General features: G+C 57.1%; 1 protein-coding gene across 4 annotated transcripts in view; it reads right to left on the bottom strand.

Moving 5' to 3' along the window:
* Positions 1-384: 384 nt before the first annotated feature.
* The window catches only part of SPNS2 (SPNS lysolipid transporter 2, sphingosine-1-phosphate), a 39,271-nt gene continuing 12,515 nt past the window's right edge, over positions 385-27,140 (bottom strand). Inside the window, exons 2-13 of one of the 4 annotated variants that reach the window (XR_009211043.1) lie at positions 25,097-25,162; positions 13,212-13,348; positions 7,313-7,464; positions 6,980-7,046; positions 5,539-5,681; positions 5,109-5,261; positions 4,805-4,994; positions 4,430-4,495; positions 2,129-2,227; positions 1,877-2,040; positions 1,339-1,499; positions 385-836 (exon numbers count right to left, since the gene is read on the bottom strand). Coding sequence is in view for 2 of the 4 variants with exons in the window: in XM_032137920.2 (XP_031993811.1) it covers positions 1,343-1,385; positions 1,877-2,040; positions 2,129-2,227; positions 4,430-4,495; positions 4,805-4,994; positions 5,109-5,261; positions 5,539-5,681; positions 6,980-7,046; positions 7,313-7,464; positions 13,212-13,348; positions 25,097-25,162 (1,280 nt within the window). In the remaining 2 variants the exon portion in view is untranslated. Of the gene's footprint in view, positions 837-1,338; positions 1,500-1,866; positions 2,041-2,128; positions 2,228-4,429; positions 4,496-4,804; positions 4,995-5,108; positions 5,262-5,538; positions 5,682-6,979; positions 7,047-7,312; positions 7,465-13,211; positions 13,349-25,096; positions 25,163-27,140 lie in introns of those variants that run through there. The other 3 variants (XR_004245286.2, XM_032137920.2, XM_058431286.1) reach the window with 3 other exon arrangements.

Below are 27,140 nucleotides of genomic sequence, written 5' to 3'. Positions count from 1 at the left end.
AGGCTCAGCTCAGCCTTGGGGAAGGAGTGGGTTCCTGGCTTGGGGGGTGGTGGCAGGGAGAGGAGCGCTGCAGGGGTGGGCTGGTGTGCACCTCCCGGAGACCTTGAGCCTGGGGGCACAGGTGCTGCACAGCTGCAGCCAGGGCCTTCACCCCTGGTGATGCCAGCTTATCAGAACAGTCCCCATCTGGGACCTCCAGGCTGGGAGCCAACCCGAGATAGACAGTGTCCTCCAGGGAGTACCCAGTGACTTGGGTGCCCAGCTTCATTTGCCAGGTTCAGTCCGATACCCCCAAGGTCCGAGGCCCAGCTGAGCAGTGGTCTCTGCACACCAGGCCCTCGCGTGAGCCTCAAAGCCGGGACTGCCGCCCTGAGGCCTGGGCCACCTGCTGTCTGTATGGTCCAGGGTCTGTTGAGTCGTCAAAGCTGCAGATCGTGCTTTGCCCAGCAAGTTGTGGGGGAAAGTCCAGCGCCCTGGCCCTTCGTTCCAGGGAGGGCAGGGACTTGCCCAAGATCACATAAGCTGGTGGCAGGCCAGGCGCTCCCCGGACACCCACTTGGGGCTGTCTTCTTCCTTGGCCCCAGGGGCCCTGCAGCCCAAACCTAGGGCTGGGAATCTGTCCAACCGTGTGGCTCCAACACACACATCCTTCCAGGGTAACTGAGGACATGGCCTCCTCTTGATGCCAGGGCCACTCGGCAGGCCTGGGCCAGAGAGGGTGGGTGCCTAGCCGTGGATCACACAGAAAGCTTTGGGGCAGCCCAGCCGGTCCCGGATGCTGTAGGACACCTCCCAGACTAGGTGGGAGTGTGGGTTCTTCATTATCCCAATGGCACCTGGGGAAAGGGGTGTCAGGTCAGAAGTGGGGCTTAGTGGGGCCCATACCAAGGCTGCCCTGCCTCCTTCCCTTTTCTTGCTGTTTGGAGACGCAAGCCTTCCCCTGGACTTGCGGCTGTGACCCTGGGTCTCGTGCTGCTGGGAAGCTATAGCTCCCAGAGGGAAGGGCCAAGGAGTCAGGCCCTGATACATCTAGGAGGATTTGGAAGAACAGAAATCCGGACAGAGTGGGGAGTTCCTAGCCAGTCCTGGCCCTGACCTATGCGAGGCCCCACCCAGCCCTTGGAAGGAAGGAAAGGGGAGCTGATTTACTGGAAGGAGCAGCCTGCTGTCCCACCCATAGCTCCATCAGTAAATTCTGGCAACATCTTCAGAGACCAAGCCCAGGGTTGGGATGTGCTGGGGTAGGAGGTGACTCGGAGGAAAAGTGCTCCCTGTCGCCTAACCCTGGCCTTCCCCTTTCTGCAGGGAGCCCCCACGGGCCTCCCAGCCTGCACTCACCACCTCAGACTTTCACAGAAGCGGGCGGCATCACCAGCTGGTTCACCCTGGGGGAGAGACGGGCGGGGGTCAGGGTGGTGCATCAGCGGGGGCCGGGCCCGGGCACTGCTCTGGCACATCGCGTCGTGGGGGCCAGCTGACCGGAGGTGCTGGGCAGGGACCTCGTCAGCCCCAGGGGGAGATGGGAGAGCCCAGGGGTGGGGAGAGGAGAGAGAGGAGTAAAGAGGAAAGGAGAAAGAAGTCAGAAAGTGAGAGGAAGGGGAGGGGTCCCAGCTTTGAAAACCACTAAGTCCAGAGACAAACCCAAGGCTGGATCCACCAGACACCCCCGTGGCCTCCCACAGCTCCAGGCTGACCCTGGCACTGAGCCCCAGAGGCACGGGAAGGCCCCAGGGCTGGACCCCAGCAACCAGGTCACCCACTGGGTGCATGGGAGGTGTGTACCCTCCCCCACCCACCCCAGGGCAGGGCTCACAGTGGCTGTCACGGTCCCTGCTTCCTAGCGGGTGCAGCAGGGTGTCCCCTCACCCCCACTCACTGCTGCTCAGCCTTGGCGCGGTCGCTGAGGAAGAAGAGAGCAGTGGCGAGGAAGAACATGCCGCCCAGGACCACGACGAAGGGGCAGAGCATGAGCGCGTAGCCCAGGCTCAGGAACTCCCAGAGCGGGGAGTCCTTGGTGCTCTGGCGGATCAGGTCTGAGATCTGTGAGGATTGGGGGGTGGACGTCAGGGCAGAGCCCTTCTGAAGCCCCCCAGGCTCCCCAGGCCAGCCCCATCCCGGGGCTACTTACAAAGCCAATGAGGTAGGGGCTCCCGGCATCCCCCAGCAGGTGGGAGGTGAAGCTCTGCAAGGCCACGGCAGTGGCCCGCCGGGTGGGGATGACCACGTACTGCGGAACAGGCGGGCACGTCAGCGGCCAGAGGAGCCAGGCCCGGGCCATGGCCCTTCTGAAGCCCCCACACCATCAGACTCACTCCTGCCCTGTGTCTTGACACCTCTCTCCCCTGGGCCCTGCCCTCCTCCCCACAGTCCCCTCTACTGCCCACCCCACCCAGCCTGGCTGCTCCTCTCCTCCCTGAGCCCCTGCCACCCACACATAGCTGCAGTCGCCCTCTCAGCCCCAGGGGCTTCCACACCTCCAACCCAGACCGCTGCCACCTACCCCATACTGAAAGCATCATTGGCCTCAAACCTGCTGTGCCCCCAGGACACCCCTCCGAAATGGGAATTTTCACCCCCCCTCCCAGCTACATGCGGTCAAGGAAGGATACTTTGGGGGTTGCCGGGGTGCCAGTCACTAGAGGCCATTAGCCCAGAGCCCTCCGAGCCATGAGGAACGGTCGCGCTGCCGTCTCTCCGGCGCGGCTCCTGCTCCATTCCTGAGACCAGGGTGCCTTGGCTTCTGCCCTTGGCCCTGGGTCATGGGGACACTGAAGTCCGGAGAGGCACATGTTCCCAAGGGAACCTGAACCCCAGCCGCAGCCATTTGTCCTCACCTCCCATCAAGCTAAAGACCCATCTTGGTTCCCCTTCCTGAGGCCCAAGCAAGGCCTCGACTGGCCTAGGATGGGAGCTAGTGAGGCAGGCCCCTGCCTGGAAGAGCCTCTGCTCGCACCCCTGGGCACCCTCAGCACTGAATGCCAGGCACTGCTGGGCCCCAGACCCCCATCAGACCAAGCAGGCCCCAACCCACAGGAGGTTCACTTCAAAGCTGGGCAAGCCAGAGTCAGGAGGGGCTGGGGCTGGGGCGGGGGCGGGACAGGCACAGCCAGCTCTGTGGGTGCCCAGGCAGCCCCTGTGCCCCAAGCTCCAGCTGCCTCACCTCTTTGGAGTGCCAACCTTAGTGTGCAAGCAGCCAGCACCCACGGGGCACCCCATTGCGGGAGAGGTGGGGGCGGGTGGAAAAGGGCCTGAATCGAAACAAGTGGCCCCGTTTCCAGCAGGAATAAACTGTGACAGTTAAACTGGGACACGATTTCCCTGGGACCCTGACCCTGACCCTGCTGGCAGCTGTCAGGGGCTCCCTGGAGGTGGAGGCAGGGGAGGGGGTCCTGCCCAGCCCCAACAGCACTTGATCTGCACAGACTCACTCCTCCCTTCACTCTGGACCTGTGCAGTGACCCTGGAGCACCCCTGCCACCGCCTGGCTCCGTGCTGAGGCTCAGAGCTGCGTCAGACCTCCCCACCACCACCCCAGCCCATGGACTCGGGAGGACACAGAGAGACACCCCAGGAGGAAGCAGATACGCCTGGAGGCTTGGGGTGGGGCAAGGCAGGCTTCCCGAAGTGCAGGAGCCAGCAGGGGCCGCAGTGCCTGGCAAACTCATCTCCCGGGCTGTCCCATGCTGGGGCACCCAAACCCAGGCACCCTGAGAATCCACCCCTGAGTCCTTCCTCTCTCTGCCCCAGCGCCTGCCCTGACACCACCCAGACACTCTCCCCTGTCCCCTCCTGACCTTGGCCAGGCTGATCCTTGGGCATGGGACCAAGTGTCACACTCACCCCTGCCACCCCCAGAGGGCCATGAATTCCTAGCTCCACTCCTGGCTCCTCCCAGGGTGCTCCCATCCCCACCCAGGGCCACAAGCCCCTGCTGGCCGCTCAGACAGCCCTTTGTCCCCAGCTGACTAGTCTAGAGCCCATTGTTGGCCCTGTGAAGACATCCTCTGTCCACCCGGCCCCACCCGCAGGCACTCGGGCAGGCACGCCTGGGAGCCAGGCTGAGTAGGGAGGGCAGATCCCATGGATGCTCAGACCCCAGGGGGGAGGAGTGCTGGCAGGCACCACCACCTCGGTGCCAGCCTGGCACTGCCAGCCTCCCAGACACTAACCTGAGCCTCGAGACGCCCCCTCCCACTAGGTCTCCACATCTCGCTCTGCCTGCCCAACCCTGTTTTCCGGCCCTGTCCGGAGGCAGACCCCAAACTCTCTGATCCCCTCCCTGCCTCTGGGTTCACATTCCTGGCAGGCCTGCCTTCCCCCCAACCCCCTACCAGCTCTCCCACCCCTTCACCTGCCCTCCCCAGGCACCCCTGTGAGGTCAAGAGGCCTGGCTCGGCAGCACAAGGTGACCTCGGCCTGCCTGGCTTACCATAAGGATGTCTGCAGTGATGGCCCAGTTAGAAAACAGCAGCGTCTCCCCAACGAAGATACAGATCTGCCCAGGAGAATGCAAAGCCACCATCAGTGGTCCCCGCAGCCTCTGCCCCCTACACACTGGCTGCTGGCAGGGGGCCCAAATCCATTCATGGGCTATCCAGAGGCTTCAAGCCATGCCCACAGCCTTGAGGCACCCAGAGGCCCTGGATAGGCTGTGGCCGGGCTGGGGATGAGCAGGGGCAGCCAGAGAACAGGAGCCTCCCCGAGGGAAGGGAGCATCCAGCAAGTCAGACTGAATGTCCTGTTCCAGACCCTCCCGTGGCCCAGGCCCAGCTCCCCCAGCACCCTTGCCCCCCACCGCACTCACATAGGCCCCTACGATGCTGCTCTTGGCAGCCACGAAGATCAGGCAGATGAAGATGGCAGAGCCCAGCATGCCCACAGCACACACCAGTGGGTCGGCCCGCTGGGTCCTCAGGCGGCACCAGCGCGTTGCTCCTGCACCCGTGACCACACCCAGAAATCCCGTAAAACAGGTGATGGCCCCAAAGATGAGGCTGTGGGGACAGAGGACAGTGGGGCATGAGTTGAGGCGGCTCAGGGCTAAGGCTGAGGGGCCTCTCCTGTCCGAGGTCCCTCGCCAGCCCCAGGCCCACCCCCCGGGGCCCCACCTGTCCTTGGCCCCACAGGGCGGGCTGTTGCACGTCTCCGCTGTCTTCTGCACAACTTGAGCGCGGTGCAGGTAGAGCGGGATCCACATGCCCAGGGCTCCTGTGGCGAAGGAGACAGCCGACGTGGCCAGGGAGGAGAAGACGTAGCTGCGGCTGGGGAGAGGCCAGGCAGTGACACTGAGCTCAGTGACCTCCTTCAGCCCCCATAGGCAGCCCCATGCACTGGGGGAACAGGAGGCCCCAAAATGCCTCGTCTTACAGGCTCCAGGGGTGAGGATTCAGGCTGCAGGAATAATCGATTCTAGGGGCCAAAATGTCCCTCCCAGCACTAAGACAGCAGAGTTGGTGGGGTGTCTGGCTGAGGGTGCTGGTGGGCTGCCCTGCAGGGACAGGCCCTCTCAGCACCCCTCCCTCTTCCCGAGGTACTCACTTTCGAATCAGTGCCTTCATATCTCGGAGCCATGAGGTCCGGGCCTTGAGCTGGTCCCCGAGCTGGTCCGCATGGCCCCTTTTAGTGGCTGGGACCAGAATGAGGATGAGTGTTCCTGTGATCATGCCCAGGACAGGGGACACCTGCCAGGGAGCAGGAAGTTAGGACACCAGGTCCCAGTGAGCCTCGTCCCTGCTGCAGAAGGAGGGACTCAGGCAAGTCATGCCTTCTCTGGGCCATAGGTTTCTCCTCTGAGCAGGTATCTGTCCAGCCTTCCTAACTGGGCTGCTGAGAAGAGCTGAGGTCGGTCAAGAGACTGAAGGCTTGAGATGGCCTGTCCAGACCAGGGGCAGGACCAGAGCGGGGAGGGTGCAGGGAAGCCGGACAGACTGAAGGAAGAAGGAGGGGTGAGTGAGTGAAGCAGGGGGTGGATGGATAGGGGAGAAGAGATGGCTAAAGAGGTAGATGGAGAGATGGATAGAGAGGGAGGGAGGGATGGACAAATGGATGGACGGATGGAAGATAAGTAGATAGACAGCCAGATGGGATGATGACTTTGAGGGAGGAGGGAATTCCTGGAGCGGGGCCCTGGGAAGGTGCTGTCTGGGTGTGAAGTGTCAGACTGACAGATCAGGTGAGCTGGCATTTGGTGGGGGGCCCATGCAGGCCCCACAGAGGCTCACGAGCCCTTTTGGATCTTCCCCGTGTCCAGCCCATTTTCCAGAGCAGAACCTCCAAGGCCCCAGGCTTCTCTCCGGATGGGAGAGTGACACCCTGGCAGCCTGGATTCCATCTCACCAGCCCTGCAGAACACACTCCCCCATGCCCCCCCCCCCCCCCGGAATGGGAGCCCCTGGGTTGGGGAGTTCCTCTGCCTGCCACCTCCCTCTTGCCCCCCATCCCCCCCCCCACTAAAATTCCACGGAGGCCGCTTCCTTCCTGCTTTTAGGAAAAAACACTTTGTCTTAAGCTTCCGCTCCTCCGAGAGACTGGGGATCTCTGTTTCCTCCGATTGCACTGTCCTGGGGCCTTGGTAACTTGCCCCAAACCCAGCGAGACAGGAAGTGGCTCCAGACCCTGGGGCCCCCACACAGAGGTCTTGTCCCAGCCTTACCCTAGCACAGTGCCAGGGCTGGAAGCAGGAAGCACCGCCACGGACCTGGAATTTCCTGACGTGGTGGGAGAATCCTTGGTTCTCTCAACCTGGGACTCCCGGGCGGGAGATTCCAACCCTCAGCCTGGGGACCCTGAGGGCGGTGGGGCTGTGTCTGGCTCTGACACCTCAATCTGGACTAATCTGGAAGGGCAGGGATTTCAGAGTCCAGGCAGCTGGGGGAGGAATCCTGGAGGCCTAGGTCCTAGCCTGGACTACATCTCTGGGCAACCCTGGAGCGAGGTCTGGACTGGAGGGTGTTCTCATGGGAAGGGACGTAGGGCTTACCCGCAATGCCCAGTGCCAGTCTCCGGCTGCCTGCTTCACGCTGGAGCCAGTAATGTAGCCCAGGCCACTGCAGAGAAGAGACACATGTCAGGCTGAGCAGAGACGGGCTGGGGGACAGGGAGTGCCTGCTGGTCTGTAAGGCAGGCTGCCCACCCTCCCCACCCAGCCAGCTGGCCAGGGAGCAGGTCCAGGAGTTTCTCAAAGGCTGACCGCCCACATTTGGCTCTCTGAGGGCGCCTGCGTGGGCTAGAACCCCAGGGAGTGGGAGCACTCAGAAGTCCAAGGGAACCTTGCCCAGATCCTCACCCAGACCCTGGCATCTCTGGCTCTCACCTGCCCAGTGGGATGGCGAAGTAGAAGACGGACAGCATGAGCGTGCGCGTGTTCTTGGTGAAGAGGTCGCCAATGATAGTGGGGGCGATGGTGGAGTAGCTGGCCTCACCGATGCCCACCAGCCCCCGGGACAGGACCAGCAGCCAGAAGTACTGTGGGGAGGCGTGGAGGATGCTGGGGGACTGACTACCCGCTGTCTGCCTCTCATCCCTAGTTCCCACTTTGCTCTCTCCCCCTGCAGGGCCCAGGAGCCAGGGGAGAGAAGGGCGAGGGTGCTGGTGGGCTGCACCTCCGTAAAGACCACCTCCCCCAGCCACTCCGGGCCTCAGTTTGCCCCTCTGTATAGTGAGTCTGATGGGGCCTGGCCGGCCCAGTGCTGGTATGGGACGGGACTATCCCAGCTTGAGAGTGGTATGGCCCAGGCAGGCCCCTGTGTCCTCATAGGCACTGGGGACACAAGCCTATGTCTCCACTACACCACCACCTGGGAGACCCCTCCCTGGTTCTGACTCCACTTGGGGAGCCTCAAGCCACCACCCTCCACTCTGTGTGTCTCTCCCAAGCCGGGTGGCTGGGCCAACCCTGGTAGCACTGAGGGCCCAGTGTGAAGTGGGGACTGGGGAGTTGGCAGGGAAGCCCAGGGCACCCAGAGCACCTCCCCCTGCACACATCAAAGGGCAAAGCCCGGCTGAGCGGGGAAGGGTGGGGCCCTGCCAGCTGCTGGTACCACGACCCCTTTGATGTGGACCTGTTCCCTCCGTCCCCCAGCTGCCCGGGGCCTGAGAACCCAGCCTGGTCATCTTTCCCCAGCCCCACCCTGGCCACCCATCTGGCCAGCATCGCCCACGTCCAGCCCTTCCCCAGGTCTCCCTGACTTCTCTCCATCTGCTCACCTTGCTCCTGGCTTGCTGTGCCTGCAGGTGCTGCCTGGGTTGGTGCATCTCCGACCCCTTCGTGCTTGTCTCTCTCTCCCCGTCTCCCTCTCCCCATCTCCCCTTAGCTCCTCGCCTCTGTTTCTCTTCCTGGGAATCACCTGCCTACAGCCTTGGCCTGTTTTTCTGTTGGGTCATTTGTCTCTTTTGCATCGATTTCTTTTTTTTCTTTTTTTTTTTTTGAGACGGAGTCTTCCTCTGTCGCTCAGGCTGGAGTGCAGTGGCACGATCTCACTGCAACCTCTGCCCCGCCGGGTTCAAGCGATTCTCCTGCCTCAGCCTCCTGAGGAGGTGGGATTATAGGCACCTGACACCACATCCAGCTAATTTTTGAATTTTTGTAGAGACGGGGTTTTGCCATGTTGGCCAGGTTGCTCTTGATCTGCCTGCCTTGACCTCCCAAAGTGCTGGGATTACAGGCGCGAGCCATCACATCCGGCCCCCTGTGTGCTTTTAAAGAACAAACGTGAGGCTGGGCATGGGGGCTCATGCCTATAATCCCAGCACTTTAGGAGCCTGAGGCAGGAGGATTGCTTGAGGCCAGGAGTTCGAGACCAGCCTGGGTAACATAGCGAGACCTCATCGCTAAAAAAATTTAAAAATAAGATAAAAATCGGGCCAGGCGCAGTGGCTCACGCCTGTAATCTCAGCACTTTGGGAGGCCGAGGTGGGTGGATCACAAGGCCAGGAGTTCAAGACCAGCCTGGCCGAGATGGTAAAGCCCCATCTCTACTAAAAATACAAAAATTAGCCGGGCGTGGTGGTGGGCACCTGTGATCCCAGCTACTGGAGAGGCCGAGGCAGAGAGTTGCTTGAACCCAGGAGGCGGAGGTTGCAGTGAGCCAAGATTGTGCCACTGCACTGCACTCCAGCCTGGGTGACAGGGTAAGACTCCATTTCAAAAAAAAAAAAAAGATAAAAATCAGCGGGACATCGTGGTGCATCCTAGCTACTTAGGAGACTGAGACAGGAGGATCAGTTGAGCCCAGGAAGTCAAGCCTGCAGTGAGCCGTGATCACACCACTGCATATCAGCCTAGGTGACAGAGCAAGACCCTGTCTCAAAAACACATTTAAGGCCGGGCATGGTGGGCTCACACCTGTAATCCCAGCACTTTGGGAAGTCAAGGTGAGTGGATCACCTGAGGTCAGGAGTTCGAGACCAGCCTGGCCAACATGGCGAAACCCCTTCTCTACTAAAAATACAAAAATTAGCCGGGCATGGTGGCAGGCACCTATAATCACAGCTACACGGGAGGCTGAGGCAGGAGAATTGCTTGAACCCGGTGGTGGGGGAGGGGGTGGCAGAGGTTGCAGTGAGCCAAGATTGCGCCACTGCACTCCAGCCTGGGCGAAAGAGCGAAACTCTGTCTCAAACAAACCAACAACATTTAAAAATAAAATGAACATGAAAGGAAACCCTCCACGCATCTTATCCTGTAACTTGCTTTTGCTCCCTCGTTCTTCTCTTTTTGAAACCCATTTATGCTGGTTAATTAAGATCTAGTTCATTCTTTTCCTGTTGAGTCTCACAGGGCCGGGCATGGTGGCTCACACCTATAATCCCAGCACTTTAGGAGGCTGAGGTGGTAGGATCACCTGAGGTCAAGAGTTCGAGACTAGCCTTGTCAACATGGTGAAACCCCATCTCTATTAAAAATACAAAAATTGGCTGGGTGTGGTGGCGGGCGCCTGTAATCCCAGCTACTTGGGAGGCTGAGGCAGGAGAATCGCTTGAACCTGGGAGGCGGAGGTTGCAGTGAGCCGAGATTGTGCCACTGCACTCCAGCCTGGGCAACAAGAGTGAAACTCCGTCTAAAAAAAAAAAAAAAAAAAGACTCACACACACCATTAATCTGTGCACACCCAGCGATGGTCATTTAGATTGCTTTTTTTTTTTTTTTTTTTTGTGCTATTACAGTGCTTCTTCCATGCATGTGTCTACAAGCTGGAGTTTCTGTCTTGGATATATACCCCAAGTAGAAGGCTGGGCCACGGGAGATAAACAGTTTTACAATATCCTGCCATTTCACTCTCCAAAGAGGCTCTACCAATTTACACTCCCACCAGCAGGGCTGGAGTCCCCGATTCCCCACAGCTTTGATCACACTTGGTATTGTCAGCCTTTTTAATTGTTGCCAATCTGACGGGTGTGAAATGGTATCTCGTTGTTGTTCTAATTTGCATTTCCCTGATTACTAGAGAAGCTGAGCACTGTCTCTTCCTACACGTGTTGGCCGTTTGGGTATCTTCTCCTGACACTGTCTGTAGCTATCCCTTGCCCATTTTTCTACTGAGTTATTTGTCTTTTTCTTGTTGATTTATAGTTCTAGATTTTAAGAGCTTGCTTTTTGCTTTACTTTCCCCTATCAGGACTTTATTCTGCAGGATGGTTTGAAACACAGGCCAAACTTTGCTTTCAATCCAGATGGATAGATAGTTCTTCCCAAACCACTCATTTGAGATGCAACTTTTTTTTTTTTTTTTTTTTTTTTGAGACGGAGTCTCACTCTGTTGCCCAGGCTGGAATGCAGTGGCGCAATCTCGGCTCACTGCAAGCTCCGCCTCCCGGGTTCCCGCCATTCTCCTGCCTCAGCCTCTCCGAGTAGCTGGGACTACAGGCGCCCGACACCACGTCCGGCTAATTTTTTTGTATTTTTAGTAGAGACGGGGTTTCACTGTGGTCTCGATCTCCTGACCTCGTGATCCGCACGCCTCGGCCTCCCAAAGTGCTGGGATTACAGGCGTGAGCCACCGCGCCCGGCCTGAGATGCAACTTTCATCCTACACTAAATCCCCACAGAAAGGAGGACTCTGGTTCATTGATCTTAGTCCATCCCTCTGCTGTTTTAGTTACAATCACCGTATTTTGATAACTGAGAGGCAAATCCCCTTTCACTGTTATTTTTTCACAATGCTCTTGGCTGTTCCTCGGAGTTTTCTCTGCCAAATTAACTTCAGAATCACATTGCCAAGGTCTACCAGAAACCCCTATGGGATGCAAATTGTGATTGCAATGAATTTATGGATTCATTGGAGGTGACCTGTTTCTCTCTTTGCCTTTGCTTATCTTCTGTCTCCTTCCACACACCCAGAGATGGACCCGGACCTGGCACGGTGGTCCTAGACTTACTTGGTCAGTCCCAGGAGCAGCCTCAGAGGTTGGTGACCAGGGGCCTGGCCAGGGGCAAGACGAGGTCCTGAGGGGCCCTGGAGGCCTCTGGTCCAGTCCTTATTTTTGTCTGTGGCCACAAGGCTCTGCTTGCCATCCTGGGCCTGGAGATTGACCTGACCTGACCCTCCTCCGTGAAGCTGCCCCATGAAGCAAGGATGTCCTTGGCAAACCTGCCGATTCTCTCTGCCCTCCCTCCAATGTCCCCACCATCAACCCAAATCTGACCCCGCCATTGTTCTTCAAACTTTTCCAGAGCTCAGCACTGCCACAGAAGGAAGCCCAGGCCCTCTAGCCTGGCATTCAAGGTTCTCCATGACCCAGTCCTTGCTTTCTTTCCAGTGAAAATGCAATCCTCAATCTTTCTCTTTTTTTTTTTGAGAAGGAGTTTTGCTCTTGTCACCCAGGCTGGAGTGCAGTGGCACGATCTCTGCTCACTGCAACCTCCACCTTCCAGGTTCAAATGATTCTCCTGCCTCAGCCTCCCAAGTAGCTGGGATTATAGGCATGCACCACCATGCCCGGTTAATTTTTGTATTTTTAGTAGAGATGGGGTTTCTCCATGTTGGCCAGGCTGGTCTCGAACTCCTAACCTCAGGGGATCCACCCGCTTCGACCTTCCAAAGCGCTGGGATTACAGGCATGAGCCATCAAACCTGGCCCAATCCTCAATCTTTCAACACCCTCCACCATTTCTGCATCAGTGGGTTGGCTCCCTCTGCCCATGCTACCTTCACCAAAAGGCCTAATCTCACAGTCCTGCCTGCCCAGCGCAAATGCCACCTCCTCCAGGAAGCCCTCCCTGAACCCATGGGTTTCAAGAGACTGCTGTCTCTTTAGTGAGGACTCTCAGCATTTTTTCTACACCTCTTGAAGGCTCTGAGCACAGGAGCTCCTGTCAAATCTTCCTATCCTGAAGCCTGGGTGTTCCCAAGGACAGGGCTATCCTGAAAGCTCCTTGAAGACAGATCATGCTCTCCCCTTCTTCCTTCATCATTCTCTACAGCAGCCACCATGTGATTGCCACTCTCTGCTTGAATACTCCTCGAGATGGGGAACTCACTACCTCACAAGGCAACAGTCTCATCTTTGGAAGGAGGAACAGGAACAATGACTGGCTGAGCACTCGCCGTGTTCCAGTGTCTGGACCTTCACAGCGCAGCTGCTTCTCAAGGGAAACCTTCGAGTTGGGAAGTATTATCCCCATTTTAAAGATGAGGAAACTGAGGCTCAGAGAGATTAAGGGTAAGTTCCTCCAGGTCACAAAGCTGAGTAGGCAACAAAGTTGGGATATTCAAGCCCAGACCTGTGAGAGCTAAACGAGAAGACTCTTGTTTGTGTTGAATTGATGTTTGCTTCTCTGGGACGTCAGTCCAAGAAGTTAGCTGGTCATCAGACCAAGCATAAACTGAGCAAGAATCGGAGAGGGGCAGTGACTCCCCCAGGGTCACACAGCCAGGTAATGGCAGAGCCAGGACTAGGACGCAAGGCCATCACTCCTAGGCCAGACTTGTTCTTTGCATCCATCCCAAATCAGAGGGACGCTCAGAAAGAGTCAGGAGGCCACACGGGCTGGAAGGCCCTCAGGTCAGGCCAGTGTGGGGAAGGCCCCAGCCGCCGGGCTGGTTTATAAAAGTACCCGAAGACCACCTCATCCTTCTGCACTGGGAAGATAGTGGGGTTCAAGCAAAGGAGCTGGAAGCCCTGGGCTGGATTCTTCAACAGGCCAATAAGACTAGCCACTCACCAGAGGGACCAGGACACAGGGGTGGGAGAGAAGCCGGGCCGGGCCTCACCTGCTGGGGAATGAAGGAGCTGGAGAAGGTGACAGCCGACCAGAAGAAAATGCCGCAGCTGAGAATCACCTTCCTGTTGAAGCGGTCGCCCAGGTAGCCGAAGATGGGGGCGGCCACCATGAAGCTACAGATGAACACTGCAGGGAGAAGAGAGCTTGAGAGGCAGCCCAGGTCCCTGCGCCCCAGCCTCCCGGCCCATTTCATGCCAGCTCGAGGCCAAGAGTCTGTGGAGCAAAAGGACCAAGGAAGCAGCCCAGAGAGGAAACCTCAGCCCGACCTGCACCCCAGGAAGGTGGGAAAGGCCTTACAAGGTCAGGCAAGTCCATGCCATCCTCTCCCATGTATGGCCAGTTCGTCCAGCTTGTCCAGGTTTGGGTGAGCCCTTTGGGTACTTTTTAAGAGTCAACATCTATTTATTGAACATGTTCTACATGCCAGACACTGTGCTAGGGGCTCACCATGTCATATCTCACATATCTTTTTAAAATTTTATTTTTATCGTTTTGAGACAGGGTCTTGCTCTGTCACCCAGGCTGAAGTGCTGTGGCACAATCTCGGCTCACTGCAACCTCCATCTCCTGGGTTCAAGCAATTCTTATGCCTCAGCCTCCTGAGTAGCTGGCATTACAGGCACGTGCCACCACACTTGGCTAATCCTTATATTTTAATAGAGATGGGGTTTTGCCATGTTGGCCAGGCTGGTCTCGAACTCCTGGCCTCAAGTGATCCACCCACTTTGGCCTCCCAAAGTGCTGGGATTACAGGTGTGAGCCACTGTGCCCGGCCATATCTCATCATGTATCTTTGTATCTCATGTATTACGTATCTTTCTAGCCCCCTCCCACCTCACAGATGTGGAGACAGACTCAGAGGGAGAGTGACTTGGCCAAGACCCCACAGGCAGTAAATGTTCCAGTGGGGATCTGACCCCAGAGCCTGTGTTCCTTATACTTTACCGCACTGCACTCCTTGTTCTACTTGGGAAAGAAGCTCAGAGAGGGGAAGGGATCTACGCAAGGTCACACAGCAAATCAGGCAGAACTGGTCCTGGAACTCCAGATTTTGCACCTGCTAGACCACACAGCTGCCCTTGCTCCCAGTGCGCTGCGGGGCCTTTCCTAATGGCTGAAAACACTGCCATCCGTCTGTCCATCCTACCGTCTTGTCATTCAACAACAACAACAATTTTTTTGTACCTACAATGCACCAGGAACCGTATTAGGTGTTTGGGATATAGCAGTCAACAAAAGAGACAAAAACCCCTACCCTACGGAGCTTTCATTCGAATGAGGAGAAATAGACAATAAAGAAACAAATCAATAACACAGCTTGTCAGATGGTGGCAAGTGCTACAGAGGGTGGGAGGGGCTGAAACAGGAGCTTGGAAGGGTGTGTGTGAGAGCACGTGGATGCCACGATTTTACATTTTTTTGAGACAAGAGTCTCACTCTATCACCCAGGCTGGAGTGCAATGGCGCAATCTCCGCTCACTGCAACCTCCGCCTCTTGGATTCAAGTGATTCTTCTGCCTCAGCCTCACGAGTAGCTGGCACTACAGGCACGCACCATCACGCTCTGCTGATTTTTGTATTTTTAGTAGAGACAGGGTTTCACCATGTTGGCTAGGCTGGTCTCCAACTCCTGACCTCAGGTGATCCGCCCACCTTGGCCTCCCAAAGTGCTGGGACTACAGGCGTGAGCCACCGCGCCTGGCTGAAATTTATTGATATAGTTAGCTGGTGTTTTATTTGTTGGTGAGACAGCGTCTTGCCCTGTTATTCAGGCAGCTGGCGTTCAGTGGTGCAATCTCCGCTCACTGCAACCTCCGCCTCCCAGGTTCAAGCAATTCTCCTGCCTCAGCCTCTTGAGTAGCTGGGATTACAGGCGCCTGCCACCACGCCCAGCTAATTTTTGTATTTTTGGTAGAGACGGGGTTTCTCCATGTTGGCCAGCCTGGTCTTTAACTCCTGACCTCAAGTGATCTACCCGCCTTGGCCTCCCAAAGTGTGGGATTACAGGCGTGAGCCACTGTACCCAGCCACCACAATTTTAAATAGAGGGGTCAAAGAAGGGGCTATTTCAGCCAGGACCTGGATGAGGTAAGGAAACAAATCATGCAATTATTGGGGCAAGAACAGCAAGTGCCTAGGCCCTGGGGCAGGAGTTACTTAGCATGTTGGGGGAGCAGGAAAGAGGCTGGGGCAGGGCCCCGGAGCCCACTGTGATGACCGTGACATCCACGGGTGAGAAAGGAGAACACAACGGGATGCTGAGCAAAGGCCGTGACCTGGCTTTGTTCTTCCAGAACAAGAGGTTTAGAAGATTCCACAGGGAGGCCACTGCCAGTGATGGGAGGGGCCTTGGAGGTCCCAGGTGGGACGAAGAGGCCCAGGGCAAGGCAGGGTAGACCCTAGGTCACACAGCGAGGTGGCCCCCCATTCCTCCCCCTGGAAAGCAGTCCCACAGCTGATGGGCAGATGGCCAGACAAAGGCTGGGAGTGACAGACATGGCAGCCAGTTGGCCTCTGACTGCCAGGCTGAATGTGTGCGTGGTCCCGGCTGCTCCTCCGTGGGCCTGAGACCCTGGCGAGATGGGACCTGAGAGAAGAGAAAGAGGGAGGGAGGAAGGAGGAAAAGAGAGAGGTGAAAGAGAGGTGAGAAGGCCGGGCAGAACTCCCCTGAACCTGGCTGGAGGAGTGGCTGCCCCTCTCTCACGCGAGCAAGAACAGGCCAGAGAGTGCGCGTGGGTGGTGGGTGTACGAGCAGACCTGTTAATTCCAGAGGGCTTGGGTAGAATCAGCATGCGGGTGCACAAATCCAGGCATGAGACACACTCCCTGGGCTCAAATTCACCTCTGCTCCTTCCCGGCCAGTGACCTCGGTCAGGCCACAGCCTTTCTGTGTCTCACCTTCAGTGGTGTGCTGATAAATGTTTAACTGGCTCTGAAAAAGGGGCGAGGGCAGCCCTGATGTGGCGTGTTTGCTCTTTTTTTTTTTTTTTTTTGAGATGGAGTTTCACTCCGTCGCCCAGGCTGGAGTGCAGTGGCGCCGTCTCAGCTCACTGCAACCTCCGCCTCCCAGGTTCAAGCGATTCTCTTGCCTCGGCCTCCCGAGTAGCGGGGATTATAGGCACCTGCCACCACGTCCAGCTAATTTTTGTATGTTTAGTAGAAACGGGGTTTTGCCATGTTGGCCAGGCTGGTCTCAAACACCTGATCTCAGGTGATCCTCCTGCCTCGGCCTCCCAAAGTGCTGGGATTACAGGCGTGAGCCACCGCGCCTGGCCGTGTTTGCTCATTTCTGTGGTGTAAACACTCCACCCTGGCTGAGTTCAAGCTACCCACGTCGTGTCACTGATGGGCGTTGGACAGGGATGTGCAGGAACACGCCATTGTCCAGTGTTTCTACCGCACAAATAGAACAGACGCCACTCACCATAGGAACACAGATAACGCTTAAACACAGCAAAATAATTAGGAAGTGAGGACTTCTGAGTAGTTATTACCTTGTTTCTAATTATTTAATTGTAAGCTGATATCATTTAGTTTTTAACAATGGTTGTATTTTACGACAAGCTCACACACCATTCCTGAAATGTTAACAATGGACTCTCGTGAGCCGGCCTGAGCCAGCGCCAACATGCCAACATCCTCTTCTGTAAAATGAAGATAAAAATAGCAGCTCTCCAGGGTGGGTCTGGGTGCTGGATAGCACGTGCAAGGTGCTTAATGCCACACCCTGCCCAGAGCAGGCCGGCCTTGGTCAACACTGGGCCCTTGTTTAAATTGTTCAAGGCAGAAATTATTTCCTCACATTTAGAAAAAGAATTTTTCCTTCTGGGCCTGCCTCCAAGGACCTGCCTGAGATCAGATCAGAACGTGGCAGGAGGGAGATTTCCAGTTGCATCAGGACACATGTTAGGGGGAGGAGGAGGAATTGTTCTCTCTGTGCCTGTCTGTGCTAGGTGGGAAGTGGACAGAAAGAATCAGAAGAGAAGTTGCCCCGTCAGGCCAGGGGCAGATCCTGTTCATAGGTTGCTCTGTTTAAAGGACAACCTACACTGGGGAACCATCAAGGAACTCCAGATCCTGCCAAGATAATGAAGAGAGGCTTCCTGGAGGTGGTGGTGTCAAAGCTGGGCACTGAAGCATGCATAGGAGTTTACCGTTACGGTAATACTTAACATCAAGAATATACACTGAAATATAAACTTCAGATCTTATCAGCAATATTGTATAATGGTTCAGAGGCATGATGCTTAGTGTTCGTAATAACTGCAGTTATTATTTATGGAGCAGTTATTATAGGCAAGGCCCAGGATGCAGCCTTGACATATGCACAGATGATCTCATTTGATTCTGTTCTCTTCGTTTTACAGAAGAGACAATGGAGGCCAAAAGAAGTGATGTCACACAGCTAGTGTGCGGCTGAGCCAGAATTTAAACCCCAGTCTGGCAGACTCCAGAGTCCTTGCTCTAAATCACTCCGCAGACTGCCATGCTGGGAAGGGGGAAGGTCCCAGCTGATGTTCCCAAGGTCAGGGAAGGTTCAGGGCCTATTGAGGACAGCAAGGAGACAGGTGAGGCCACGGCCTGAGGACGCTGAAGAGGAAGCAGCGAGAGATGAGGCTGTGGAGGGTGGACTGGGCTAAAGACCAGGACAGGGTTTGGTGTTTAGAAGGCGACAGAGAACCACGGCGCACTCTCTCCACCCCGCCCCCCAACACCATGGTGGGACCCTTGAAAAAGCCCCTTACCAGAGGGGGTGAAGAGGGGCTGGAGGGACATGACCCAGACCTTCGCCAGACCCCGGCCATCATGCTCCATTCTCCCCTCTTGCCCACAGTGGAGCAGGAAGCACAGGCCCTTCCTAGCTCTTTCAACCCCTCCCTGGTTTCTGGCTGCTCACTGAGATGGGCAGAAGCCCCCAGGACTGCAGGTGGACTCCTGGCAGAAGCTGGCACGCCCCGTCCCCACCCACCGGCCCCAGCCTGATGAACTTGCCCAAGCACCCACGTGCCCTTAGCTCACCTGATCCTCCCCATGTCCATCCCCATCTAACAGCTGAGGTCACTGAGGCCCCAAGAGGTGGAGGAAGTTGCCTGAGATGACAGACCAAATTAGGAAGGCACAGTCTGGACCTGCCCGCCCCTCAGTGTCTTCCCTTGGGACATGGCAGTCCAGGGTCAGGAGGGAGGTGGAATCATCACTGCCGCCCTCTCTCTGCTCAGGACAGACAGGAGGGAGGACCCCTCCTGGCCCCTCTGGAGGTCACAGGCCATGGAGGGGCCTGAACACAATCAGGGTAGGGACACAGAGGGGACTGAGAGAGAAGGTTCTGGCAGAAGGGACAGGACAGGCAAAGCCTTGCCCATGTGAACTGTGTCCGATGGGGACACAGAGGCCAGCGGACAACTCTGCTGAGAATAAAGACCAGCCTGGGCTGGGCCTCCAGGCTAGAAGCTTCCCCTGCCCACCACCCCGCCATCCCGTGGTCTTTGTTTGTTTGAGGAGAGCTTTCTGGGCAGACTGGCAGCCCCACCCCTGGTTTTGGTAGGGGCGGCTTTCCCAGCAGTTCCCGCAGGGACATCCTGTGGAGGGTGTGGGGAAGCCCTCGCTCAGCTCACGTGTGCTGAGCCCACAGGTCTAGGACAATAGAGAGCCAGGGCCGAGCGGGCAGGGCCGTGACAGCAGGGAGGGAGGAGTCAGAGCAACCCGCCCGCCTCAGGGTCTTGGGCCAGGGCCTCGCTCCCTCCTCCTCACCGGGCTGGCAGGAGGCCGTCAGAAAGCCAGTGCTGTCCACCTCTCATGGCAGCCCAGAGCTCAGAACCCCCACGGGGACTCGGTGTCCTGGTGGGCAGCCCCAGGACCCTGTCCGTGGTCAGGGGAGCCATCCCCATGGCACACATGGCCTGTATGACCCCAGAAGGCAGTTTTGGAGCAGGAAAGAACAAGTCCGAGCTTGGGGCAGCCCTGAGCCCCCACTCTGTGGCCTTGGAGCCTGCATTCAGCCCTTGCCTCGGCCTGGGCTGAACCATGGCTATTTTTACATGGCTGATCTGTTATTTGGAGAAGACCTGCCATCCTCCACATCCTGTGGGCAGGGAGGGTGCTCAGGCAGACATGGGTGGGGCAGGGGCCAGGCTCTGCCCATCCAAGGGACAGCCTAGGCTGGCCAAGCTGACGGAGAATGCTCAGGACAGATGGCCCCATCAGCACCTGAAAGCTCACCACACTCAGACTTCCCCGTGGAAGGACGGGAACACCTGCTCTGTGATCCCCTACTCAGGATGTAAACCCTGTGTTGGCCTCTCAGGCCTCAGGGTGAATGAGGTTTTGGGGCCACCCCTTGAAAAGGAGGGCCTTGGGGAACAGCCACAGGGGCTGCCCGGCTGTGCCTTCAGAACCCAAGTCTGCTGAAGCAGGAGTCGCTGGGCTGGCCAAAGAGGGGAGGGGAGAATGGGCAGAAGGAGACTTACCCCCAAATCAGAGGCACTGTCTGGTTTCGGTCTGAGCTGGCTCTTCCTCTGTCCCCACTCTCCCTCCGTTCCCCCATCCCCATCCTGGCACTTCCTTGTGAGCCTACAAACCCTGGCCCTGAGTAGCCTTCAGCTTCCTCTGCTGCCCTTTCCCACACTTGGTCCCAGAACGAATATCCTGAGACACACATCTTTTGTTTGTTTGTTTGTTTTTTGAGATGGAGTCTCGCTCTGTCGCCCAGGCTGGAGCACGGTGGTGCAATCTCAGCTCACTGCAACCTCTGTCTCCCAGGTACAAGTGATTGCGCCTCAGCCTCCCGAGCAGCTGGGATTACAGGTGCCCGCCACCACACCCGGCTAATTTTTTGTATTTTTAGCAGAGATGGGGTTTCACTGTGTTAGCCAGGATGGTCTCAATCTCCTGACCTCATGATCCTCCTGCATCGGCCTCCCAAAGTGCTAGGATTACAGGCGTGAGCCACCGCGCCCAGCCTGAGACACACATTTTACATGGACTGCCCTGCTCCAAAACCTTCTCTGGCTCCCTACTGCCCCAAGACAAAATCTAAATGCCTTATCTTGGCCTTCAAGCCTTTCACAGTCAGACCCTGCCCACTGTCCAGCCTCTTCTCCTTCTGTTCTCCCCATACACCAACCCACGGCCAATGGGCCACGGGCCACTCGAGTCAGGCAGTGCCACAAACAGCCTTCGTTCTCCCTTGCCCTTCCCTGTGTTGCGTTGATGCTGATTTCCTCAGATCTAGCTTCTAATTCACTTTTCTTTCAACTAGGTTTAGTCTACTCATTAACTCACCTAATTATTCCATTTTTTATTCTAATACATATTTTTCACTTCTAGTATTTTTGAATATTAGTCTTTTAAACATTTTCTGGTTCTCTTTTCATAATGTTCTGTTGTTGTCTGACAAATCCTATCCTTTCCTTTACAGCTTTGAATATTAAACACACCTAATTTTAAAGTCCCTTTGCGATGAGTCTGTTTTCCCATCTTCAGGGTCAGCTGACTCCCTCTCAAAAAAATGAGGGAGAACTGTGTGCCCAATTTTTTTTTTTTTTTTTTTTTGAGACGGAGTCTTGGTCTTGTTACCTAGGCTGGAGTGCAGTGGTGTGATCTTGGCTCACTGCAGCCTCCACCTCTTGGGTTCAAGCGATTCTGCCTCAGCCTCCCGAGTAGCTGAGATTATAGGCGCCCACACCACGCCCAGCTAATTTATGTATTTTAGTAGAGACGGGGTTCACCATGTTGGTTCAGGCTGGTCTCAAACTTCTGACCTCGGGTGATCCACCCGCCTCGGCCTCCCGAAGTGCTGGGATTACAGGTGTGAACCACTGCGCCCGGCCTGCTCTATTGATTTTGAATTTGACTTTGTCTTCAGTGGAAATTGTCCCCTGTGTCCCATGCAGGCTCTGGGTCATGAAGAATTCCCTAAGGAATGGTTTGGGATTTGCTTCTGCTGGGGTCCCTGGAAACACAGGGGGCCTCTATGGGGAAGGAAGTGGAAGCCCCAGGCCTGTATGGAGCAGGGGCTGGAACTAGGCTTTGTGCATAAAGCCAGAGGCAGGTGGGAAATGCCCATTCTCGAAAGGGAACTCTACCAGAAAAACCACCCACCAGCCTGGGGACACAGCTTGGAATCAGGAAGCTTGGATGGAAACGAAATCACCCATGGTTAGAACGAAGAAATCCCAGGCCCGGAAACTGAGCCAAGCGGGCGTTCCCTTGATGAATCTGGGTGATGTGTTCCATGGAAGTTTGTTGCGCCATTCTCACTACTTTTTATGTCTGTTTAAAATTTTTCATGATAAAAATGTTTACATTGAAAATACTGTAACAAGCTTCGAAGACATTTATCTGGTCCCTAAACACTCTGCATCACTTGGCTTCAATTCTAGCTCCCACTCCGGTTTTTGAGTTCAGCTCTCTGCTTCTGGCATCTGGGAATTTCCCTGCTAGCTTTAGCTGTCAAGCTCAGCTTTGTAATTTCAACATGTTTTCTTGGCATATTTTGCCTAGCTTGGAGGGGAAAGGAGGGCTTCACACATCTACTCGATCTCACACACTGACTATAAACTCTAACCCATCCTTCAAAGCCCCATTCAGATGTCTCCTCCTCAGGGAAGCATTCTCCACCTGCCACCAGCCAGAGCTAAGTGCACGCTCTCTGCCGTCCACGCAGGCTCCCACATTCCCCCTGTGCCTGGGTGGTGACTTGATGATATGTTTTCTGCCCCTATAGATAGAGGGAATCTACCTGAGGGCAAGAACTGAGTCTGGGCAGAGCTCAGCACATGGTTCAGTGGCAGCTGCTTCTTTAGGTGTAGGCCATGGGGGCTCCTGATTTCCCAAAACAGCAAAACCTATGAGCTGTAATTTTTTTTTTTTTTTTTTGTGAGATAGAGTTTGGCTCTGTCACCCAGGCTGGAGTGCAGCAGCGTGATCTTGGCTTACTGCAGTCTCCACCTCCTGGCTTCAAGCGATTCTCCTGCCTCAGCCTCCTGAGTAGCTGGGATTACAGGCGCACGCCACCACGCCTGGCTAATTTTTGTATTTTTAGTAGAGACGGGGTTTCACTATGTTGGACAGGCTGGTCTCGAACTCCTGACCTCAGATGATTCACCTGCCTCGGACTCCCAAAGTGCTGGGATTACAGGCATGAGCCATAGGTGCCCAGCCTATGAGCTGTAGTTCTGCTGTGGGCTTTCACAGAGGCTGAGCTATGGCTCCTGCAGAAGGTCCAGGGGCCAGGTCCAAACCAGCAGCCATCTAATCTGCAAAGGGGCTGCTGAAAGTGGGCTCATCCTCAGCAGTTTTCGTGCCTGGTCCCAAGAGGGAAACAGCAGGGACAAGCCCAGGCCTAACCCTCAGCCACCCCCACTCCCTGTCTCCTGGCCCAGCAGCCCCTGGTGCCCACAAATAAGCAGGCAGCCCCGCTCTCAGCCCTGGCCCTTTGATCTGGGCAAGCACCAACACCTGGCTGGCGCCCTCCACCCGGCTCCGACCTTATCGGGCTTGGGGAAGGCACAGGTGCCTGGGACACAGGCCAATTAGGTGACTTGCCTAGTTGTCCACTGAGTCACATCATGGTCTACTCGACTGGCTTCTTGGCTTAAGTGGCCGAAGGGGTGAGGGCACCTTGGGGAGCCATGCCAGCTGTGCCGGGGTAGGTGACAGGTGAGGGTCATGGTGTACAGACTAGAGGGTCCCTGAGAATGCCGGCAATTCTCACCATGGCCCAGAGGCACCCACCCTGGGGACACTGAGATGCCAAGCATCCAGGCTGCCCCCTGGCCTGTGGGCAGCAGAGGCAGAGGCCCAGGTCCCTATTCCAGGCCGGCTGCTCTCCACTGCCAGCCCTCGAGCAAGCCGTTTCCCTCTCTTGGGCCTTTGTCCCTGTATCTGGTAAATGAAGCTGACAAACGGAGCCCATAGGGTTACTGGAAGAAGGAAACAAGACAACGCCTGTGCACGTTTTGTCCACCTCCAGCCAGGCCACCGGGATGAGGAGGGACAGAGTGACTTCTCTTTCATGAGCCCGAGCAGCCAGCCTGGGACAGAACTGCAGAAAGAACCAGGGAACCCTCACACCTGCCTTGAACCGAGCCCCCCACCCCCCGCCCAGCCTGTGACCCTCCCCACCATTCCCTATACCTCCCGCCCCTCCCTGGGCTGTGCTGGCCCCGACCATGCTCAGTGGGCATTAAATGGAGGACGTATCGGGTGCAGCTTTGCTCCAGAAGAGGCAGCGAGGCCGGGACCAGGAGGGGGATGAGGCTTGGGCCAGGTCCCCAGTGAGTCAGGGGCCACACAGGGCGGGGGTTGGGCAGCTAGGCCTTCTCCCACCCTTTCCTTGCCAGCCTGGCAGCCCACTCCTTCTCATGCACCCATGTGGCTGGAACTCCATTTCCCGGCTGAAGTGCTGGTCACTGCATGCGCACAGCCCAGAGAGCTAGAGGAACCTGTCTCAGGCGGCAGGGCAGGCAGACTTATTCTGGCCTAGCCAGGGAGACCCAGGAAGGGGTAGGGGAGGGGTTGGGCTCATGGCCTGCCTGGGAAAACATGATGTCTGCCAGGGCAGGGACCTGGCCACCTATAGGGGATACTGGACCACACAGCCGTGCCCCATCCTAGCACAGTCAAGTCTCACCTGAGCCCGAGAACCATCGCAACCCCTCTCTCTGAGCCCCGAAGTCCCCATCTGGGCTGTAAGGACAGCTAGGAAGGGGGGCAGGGGGAGCGGCTGTGGCATTCTGTGAGCTGGGGAGGGATTGTGCATACTGGAATCCACTTAGACAGGTCAGGCAGGTTCCTGGACAGAACAAGCTCACTCCACCCGCTCCCTCCCAGGAGGGCCCAGGCAGGGGAAGGGGTTCACCGACTGGAATGCAGACCATGGGGACCTCATCCTGCATCTGACTGGGGCTCACAGCCGGATGGACTCCAGGCCCAAGGGCCCAGAGAAGGCAGGACCCAGGCTGGGGCCACACAGCACCACTAGGGCAGAGTCAGGACCAGGCCTCCTGCCCCCAGCCCCGGGTGGCAGCACCGGCCTTAGTCTCTGCCCAGGCCCGAGGGGTGCTGCTAAGAGCATTGCCAACATGGCCTCAGCCAGTGGGAAGGCCAGGGAGCCAAGGGCCCGGCTCCCACGGGGCCATGTCACGGGGAGGGCGGGGACAAGGGAGGCACGTTTCCCGGAAGGAGGGGCTGGTGGGCTGCCATAAGTGCTTAATGGCCTCCCACACTGTCCCAGCCCAGCTTCCAGCAGCCTGGGGGCTCAGGCCCTGCTCTGGCAGCCCATCAGAAGCCTGGGCCCCAGGGGAGAGGGTGGCAGGAACCTCAGGCCCACGTCCAGTTCAGGGCCCAGATTCTCAGGCGCCTGCCCCGGGCTTGGGAACCGCTCTGGGGCTGACTAGGTGGAGTTTTCTGCCTCGTCACCTAAGAGGTGATTCCCAGGGTTGATGATATTGGAAGGAATGTGGGGGAGGGCAGGAGATAAAAACAGGGTCACCACGGCTCTGTTGGCACTGCCCAACTTACTGAATTAAGGAGCTCCCTGCACCAGCCTCAGGAAGGAACCTGGATCACTGGGTCCCGATGAGGCCCCGGACCCAGAGCAAGGTCACCTCTGCAACTTTTGCCTGCACTCTCCTTTACCTGCCATAGCCCCTCAGGGCAGGTATTATTCATTTTGTTACACAAGAAAAGCAGCAGAGGCTCAGAGAAGCAGTGCCATTGGCGGGCGGCAATAGAGAGACTGGGATGCAAAGCCCACTCTCTTTCCAGGAGTCAGGACAGGGGAAGACAGACCGGGTGGCAGATGACGGCCAACAGGACAGGACTCACGACGCCAACACCTGGGCGGGGGGGAAGGTGGGAGGTGGGCCTCACCTGACTGCAGCAGGCCGGCGCCTCGGTCCTTGACCCCAAAGTGCTGCTGGATGTCCAGAAGGACGCCTGGAGGGAAGACAGAGGGTGCTCACTGGCCGAGTCTGATGGCTGGTGTCCCCACAGACCAGCCCAGCCTCTTTCCCACCTTGCAGGGCCCAGCCTGGCCGCATCTGCAGCACTCCTGCTCTGCTGCGATCTCTACCCTGCCCAGGTTTCCCAGGCTTCCCTCCTGCCTCCACGGGGACCTCCTGTCCTCAGCCTGTTCCCATCATTCACAAGGGCGCAAGGGGCAGGGAAAGGCAGGGCTCCTCTGTGGTCATTCTGCCCCATGGGCAACCACACCTCCTATCTGCCAGCTTGGGCCTCTTCCCTACCTGTGGCCCAGGCTGTGGATCAGTGCAGTAGACATAGGCCTTTCCCTCAGGGGGACCACAAAGCCCATGACCCAGAGAGCAGCGGGGGCCCTGAAAGCTGCGGGGAGCCCTCTGGCCTGGTAGAGGCAGCCACTCACTCTGGTTCACCTGCACATGTGCACAACCACATTCATACGCGCACACACGCACACGTGCTCGCACATGCACACACACATCTGTACACATGCACCCACGCACACACGCACGCACACACGCACACACATGCATACACACACACACACGCACACACCTGCAAACACATGCATATGCACACACACGCACACACGTTCACACACACCCATGCGCGTGCACACACATGCTCTCACCCCAGGTACCCTCAGGATTATAACCAGGCCCCCCATTTTCAGATTCAGGCCCAGGGTACAGAGGGAAGCAGGCAGGGCTCCAGGCCCCCTTTCTTGGGAGAAGTGGATTTCTTGAGGCCGCACCTGCTCCCAAACCCAACTACTTTAGGGCTTTGCACGTCACGGGGTGGGGGCAGCAGCTGGACCACCTAGAAACCACCCACAGCTCCAGCAGACTGGCAGAGCCATGGCTCCTGGGGGACAGGCAGGATCTTGGACCCTCTACCCCTCACAGCACTCAGCCAGGGCTCCTGAGTAAGCACAACCCCCATCCCCGCGGGCCTCAGGGTCCCTGCCTGCATTCTCTCTAAGGACAGGAGGACCCAGGCCACAGGCCAGAGCCCCCCTGACCATAGTACTTCTGCAGTGAGAAGGGACAGGGGAAGGAGGAGGAGGAGATGGCCCTGCCCTTGGGGGCCCCACAGGCAGGGACAGAGGCCTTTGGGGGACTCCAGAGCTCTTCATGACGACGATGATGATGGCAGCATTCAACAGATGATGGTTTGCCTAACTGAGCATTAAATGCCTGTTTAATCCTCACACAGCCCTAGGAGGCTGGTACTAGTATCTAAGTTGACAGATGAGGAAACTGGAGCATAGGAAGTTAGGCCATGGGCTCAAAGTCACACCACAGGGAAGTAGGAAAAAGTGGAATCTCCAGGTGCTGTATGAGGATCCTGCTGGCAGCTGGGACTGGGGGTGTGGAAGGAGTGGGGAGGCTGGAATGTCACTGTCCCTTCCGAGACCCAGGTTGGAATCCTGAGCAATTTCCCGGAATGCAGGACAGACGGGCGGATGTCCTAGCAGCCTGACAGCCAGAGAAGCTGTCTTCCTCCTTGTTCATGCCCTGAGTGGATTGACCATAATTACCCGTAATGAAGAGGCTGTGTGAGGCCCAGTTAATGACTTAATAACCAAGGCAGAGGCTGTGGCTTTGCCTTGAAGGTAGAAGCCGGGGCCAATCCTAGGCCTGTGGATGGCAGAGCCAGCAAGAGGGACCTCTGAGGTGCCCCGACCCAGCCCCAGAGGCTCACGGCCCCACAACCCATTCCTTTCTGGGTCAGGATTCTGTTCCCCCTCCTGATGTGTGGGTTTGATCCCATCCCTCTGTGGCACAGTCACTGTCATCTGGGGCTCCCCTGTGTCCAGGCCCTTCACCAGACCACAGGGTGAAGGTGCGGCCCTGCCAGCCCCACCCTCCGGCCTCACTTCTCAAGACACCACCCCTCCACTAGCCACCCCAAGCTACTCGTGGCCCCCTGACTC

This window comes from Hylobates moloch, unplaced genomic scaffold (genome assembly GCF_009828535.3).
Source record: "Hylobates moloch isolate HMO894 unplaced genomic scaffold, HMol_V3 SCAFFOLD_19, whole genome shotgun sequence".
Lineage (NCBI taxonomy): Eukaryota > Metazoa > Chordata > Mammalia > Primates > Hylobatidae > Hylobates > Hylobates moloch.
This window is presented reverse-complemented; position numbering and strand designations above follow the sequence as displayed.